The sequence below is a fragment of the Haplochromis burtoni genome, unplaced genomic scaffold (genome assembly GCF_018398535.1).
Source record: "Haplochromis burtoni strain Fernald_Lab_line unplaced genomic scaffold, NCSU_Asbu1 Contig_992, whole genome shotgun sequence".
Lineage (NCBI taxonomy): Eukaryota > Metazoa > Chordata > Actinopteri > Cichliformes > Cichlidae > Haplochromis > Haplochromis burtoni.
This window is the reverse complement of record NW_024583353.1, coordinates 365-5,604: the sequence shown is the minus strand read 5'-3', so window position 1 is coordinate 5,604 and position 5,240 is coordinate 365. Positions and strand designations below refer to the sequence as shown.

The window sequence follows — 5,240 nt, the reverse complement described above, 5'->3', positions numbered from 1 at the left end:
TTCCTCCACCATACTCTCCCTTTTTGAACCCTATCGAGGAGTTTTCTCAGCATGAAGATGTAAATTATAAGACCAAAACCCTTACACACAGGAAAATCTACTTCAAGCAGTGAATGGAGCATGTGGCGAGAGCTGGATTGGACATGCTAAATGATTCCGTTGCATTGCAAGGAAGACCATAGCATGTAATGTGGATGAAGTCCTGTGGCCAGACCCACCACAGAGGCTGAGGCAGGATAAATTATCTGAATATGTTGTAAAAATACTTTTTTTTTTTTAACTGCAATTCTGTTTTTTGGTAAAATGTGAGTACAAGAATAAATAAATGAATAGATAAATATTATTTTCCAGCTATCTCACAGTGTTTTGTATTTATTTTTGTAGTGTGTAATTGTTGCTAAGTTGTGTTTGCACATTGGCTGGTTTTGTGTGGCTTTTGGGACTAGTGGTTGATTTTGAGTAAAGTTAAAATAGTTTTGGGTCAAATGTTTGGTTTTGCAAGACAAGTTAAAGGTTATGTGAGCGTAGCTTGAATTTTACACTTTGTGTTTAGTGTTTTGAGACAAAGATGAGATTTTAGGAAATGTGTTTTAGCAATTCAGAAAAACTGTAATTCATCAATTAGTCCAAGTTGGTCCAACTCAGCTACATTAAGTTGGAATAACAGAACTGCATAATCCTAAAATAAAGCATTTTAATCATTTGGCAGTTCTCTACAGGATTGTTTTCTGTTCAATATTTATTTTTTGAGTGTTAGTCGAAATAAATAAATAAATTAACAAAAGTAAAAGCTTTTTAAGCTCATATCCAGCAAATGTGAACACATGGTACAATGAACCATGGTACATATAAAATTTGACCCAACACAGATATGTTTTTATCACTGTGAAGCGTTTATTGACGTGACCCACACCTCCCCTGCAGCTGAGCCAGGGACCACACCTCCACAGTACATTACTGCCACTAACTGGTATGTAGTATGGAGTAGAACATTGCTCTATATTCCACTGAGAACTGTGGAGATGTGTGGGGAGGGCAAACTTATATCAAGCGGGCCCCAAGTTGTAATGAAGTGTAATGGAAGTGTTGAGGGGCAGACCTACCATGGGGCCATGGACTAACACTCAAGGAGAACAAAGAGGATTTTCTCTGAGTAATCTGTATTGGGGTAAACCAAATGGACAACACTGTCCGAGCTTTCTTTCTTTTATTTAGTTTTTTACAGTTTTACTCTTACTTTCACATTTCTATAAGATTGTAAGAGATTTATCAGCAAATCTGCTCCCTGCAGAAAAAATACACCAAATAACTACAAATTCTTCATGAGCTTTATAAGATAACAAAGAAACAGTCCTCACTAACAGTGTTTTTTTTTATTGCTGCTACAGTGTTTATGAAACTTATGTGTTACTTAATAACAGCCTCAAAGTTCACCTACACAAAGACAGTGAAACTATCACTGATCATTTGTACTTGTTTTTCTTTCACAGTAATTCAGTGAGTTGCAGAGAGAGAGCACAGTCAACAGGTGCGTTGTCTTCTAAATTTAATGTTGTTATTAATGGGACATGTAGCTTGTGTCTAAAAAACTGTTAAAACCATTAGAGTCAAACTTGGTTTGAAGAATATAGTCCAAGTGTGAGTTGTTCTGAAGCTTTCATGTAGGTCAGAAAAGTGCATCTATAAACCGGATGTATCTGTAACTTTACAATAGGTGACAGTACTGTAATTGCATAAGGCAGTATAGATAGGATGATCTACACCCCGTGAAGTACTGCTACAAAAAAAGCATGATTTATGTAGATATGCAAGTTAGATGACAGACAAGAATTCCTCCCTGGAATTCATTTAGTCCTAATTGTACAACTTATGTTACTGAAACACAAAACAGAATTTTCCAGTCAGCAGTATTTTCCATTGTATTAATGTTATCTGTCTGTTTTCAGAGCTGCAGGATGGCTCATCAGCAGAACGGACTGTTTCCTCAATCACTGCTCAAAGCTTTCAGTGTTCTGATCTTCCACATTCTCCTAAAGGATGTCTGCAATGGTAATTCATGCATAAATAAATACTGTTGTTGTTTTTTGTCATATTTGAAGCACACATTTTAATTATTTATATTTGACCTTGAAACATGCCTTCATTGAGATCCATGTTTAATAAGTCAAAGCAACACTGGTAAGATACAGAACAGCTTTTCAATTTCTGTCAGCAGAGGTATTTGAATAGGATAGGTATACAGTATTATACATCAACATACACTGTACTCTGACACCAACAATAATCTTAATAGTTTTAGAATCAGAGAAGATGCTTGTTAGAAACATGGCTGACTGCACAGATACATCTTGCAGAGAATTGCTGAAACAATTTTAGCCCATTACAAATTCATAGTAATTGTAATATTTAGAATCCATTCATGCTCTTCACTCATCTGCCATGATCCACTGGCAGAAGCCATGTGATGCTGTTGGCCTCTGCTAGCACCAATTTAGTGTAGACATAAATACATGACAGTTTGAGGTGAATTGTCTCTTAAAGGGAAATAACAACTTGGGGTGAACATAAAAGTTTACAGTTTACATGCATCTAGTCTCCACGTCACACCTTTAGGTTCAGTAATTTAAAAAAATATTGTGAGATAAAATAAAATAAAAAGCTAAAAACAATCCCTTCTGGCCATTTCTTATTTAAGAATTATGATTACTTGTTTTCAGGTCAGCCTCAGTTGATTGGTCTATCTCAGGTCCTGGTGGCAAGAGCTGGTGATGATGTAATTTTGCCATGTCATCTGGAACCTGCATACGATGTTTCTGCAAAGACACTGGAGTGGACAAGATCTTCCCTTGACCCTAGATTTGTCTACGTTTCACGTGCCAGTCAGGAACTCGAAAAATTAAAAAATCCTTCTTTCAAAGGAAGGACGTCATTGTTTGTTGATGAACTCAAGTATGGAAATATTTCACTGAAAATCTCCAAAGTGAAATTTACCGATACAGGGACATACAAATGCTATATTCCAGATTTGGAAAAAGAAGCTTTAGTCGAGCTAGTTGTTGGTAAGTAGCTTCATGTTGATGGTCTTGATTGTATAGTCTTGTCCCTGGGATCATTTGAAAGCTCTTTGCCCTTGCCCATGGTGATGGAGAGGTTGAATTGGAAGAAATTGATTCTGTAACATCTTTTTTCTGGGCTTTTGGTTGATGGTCTTTTTCCTTGTTTAAAATTAAGGCATGACATAAAAATTTGAGACAGTTCATTTCTTTGTAAGTGACCAAACTTAGAAATTCAGAACTCTATTAGTTTTACAGGTACACAAGTATATTTTTGAATCTTATAATATCATTAATGCCCCTTGACTTTTAAATTCCATTTTTTCTTTCGCTCAGCATCAGATGCTGCCACCTCACCTATCATCAGTTTATCAGGGATTGACAAAAACAGAGGAGGAGTGGTGTTACAGTGTGAGTCTGCAGGCTGGTATCCAGAGCCTGAGCTGCTGTGGTTGGACGGTGAGGGAAACCTCCTCTCTGCTGGACCTACAGAGACCCTCAGAGGTCCTGATGACCTCTATACTGTCAGCAGCAGAGTGACTGTGGAGAAGAGACACAGCAACAACATCACCTGCAGAGTCCAACAGAAGCAAATCAGCAAAAGCAGAGAGACACACAGACATGTTCCAGGTTCAAATTATATTATTACATTTATAGAAACACTTTTTGAACATCTGAAGTCCAGATTTCTAGAAATGTGTTTTGTTTTGTTTTTTTACCATTTCAGAGGATTTCTTTGAGATCCCGTCCAGTTCTTCCTCTGTCATCATCGTTTTGGCTGTTAGTTTGGCTCTTTGCATCATGTTGTTAATTTTATCAGCTGTTGTTCTTTTATGTAGAAAGAGGAAAAGCTTGATGAGTAAGTCACTGATTAATTATAGTTTACAGAGGAATCAAAGTTTTCATTGAGACTGATGAGAGGTTTAATATTTTAATCCAAGTTTGGGCATTTCCTTTTTATTTAATTTTAATTTCAAAAAGACACCAACAGAAGGACAAGAGATCACCCTGGTGGGGGAGATGCTGAGGATCCTCTGATGACAACAGAGGCAGAGAAACAAAATACGAGTAGCTCATCTACCAAAACTAAGAAGCAGACTTCATACGTGAGTAGATGAACATGAATAAGTTAAATATCAAGATATTCATTGTTTTCAGAAATTAGATGAAACACTAATCAGTATTTCACTATTAAATTACCTGAAATAAAGCTCAACAGAAAAAAGAAGAAAAAAACCTGCACACAGTTACCACACAGAAACTAGCTGCATTTTGGGCATTTACTAAGGTTGAGTAGAAAGAATTCTCTTTTGATTTAAAGGAATGAAACAGAAATAATGTGTTTCACATTATCATTATTAGATTATGACTCCAGTAATGTCACCACAGTCTCTGTTATTTATTTTTTAATATAATCAAACCTTTCCTGGATGGGAACTGGACCTTGTGTGATGACAACACATCACCAACAAACACACACAAAAAAGAAACATATTGATTTAAAAATACCACCCCAAAAAAGATAAAAAAAATACAAAAAAAAGTTTTTTTTTTACCTCATCATTGTGTTTTATGTTATATATGCAGATTTATTGATTGTGGCTTTAACCAGTGTTGCTCATGCTGTAATTCACATTACACTTAAAGTAATATACATTATACTCTTACATATAATGTAAGGGAGTACAATCCCACAAACTGACACAAATCTTCCTCCTAATGACGACACCAGAGTTGACAAAAGTAGACATATTCTGTACTTAATTTAATGTACAGATAGTAGTGTAAAAAAAAAAAACTCAGTAGAAGTTAAACTACTGATTCAATTTACTTTCAGTAAAAGTGAAATACTACAGACTTTGAAATTTACACAAAGTAAGAAAGTAAAAGTAGCTCTTTGAAAGATGTTTCTAACAGCAATTTTTTCCCCAAAGCTAACTAATAATAAAATAATATCAGTAAATAGGAATACAAACATTAGTTCAGTGTAAATTTTAGTTCTAATAAATGTATTTAGTTTGAATCACTTATGTAGAGATTGAGCAGACAAAAAAAAGAAAATTTAAAAGTTTTTGTTGCCTCCATTGTAGAGGGTCAGACTTACGGCAGCTGGACCTTTAAGAAGACATGAAAGCTGGACATATAAAGGCTAATTTACACACTGAGCCCTCAAACACTGACATATAG

The 5,240-nt window shown here is 35.4% G+C and overlaps 1 protein-coding gene across 1 annotated transcript; it reads left to right on the top strand.

Moving 5' to 3' along the window:
- The first annotated feature begins 1,477 nt into the window (after nt 1–1,477).
- LOC102303447 (butyrophilin subfamily 3 member A3) lies at nt 1,478–4,186 on the top strand. The gene is made up of 6 exons (XM_005951539.3): nt 1,478–1,528; nt 1,947–2,049; nt 2,718–3,059; nt 3,390–3,683; nt 3,781–3,912; nt 4,035–4,186. Exons 2-6 carry the CDS (start codon nt 1,956–1,958, stop codon nt 4,169–4,171), a joined length of 999 nt encoding a protein of 332 aa, XP_005951601.3. The 5' UTR covers nt 1,478–1,528; nt 1,947–1,955; the 3' UTR covers nt 4,172–4,186.
- Nucleotides 4,187–5,240: the final 1,054 nt, after the last annotated feature.

What these genes read in the sequence shown, in the direction of transcription:
- LOC102303447 (XM_005951539.3), top strand. Translation starts at nt 1,956, where the DNA reads ATGGCTCATCAGCAGAACGGACTGTTTCCTCAATCACTGCTCAAAGCT. An exon ending in TTTAGTCGAGCTAGTTGTTG is followed by an intron (nt 3,060 to 3,389) that starts GTAAGTAGCTTC and finishes TCTTTCGCTCAG; the next exon opens with CATCAGATGCTGCCACCTCA. An exon ending in GACACACAGACATGTTCCAG is followed by an intron (nt 3,684 to 3,780) that starts GTTCAAATTATA and finishes TTACCATTTCAG; the next exon opens with AGGATTTCTTTGAGATCCCG.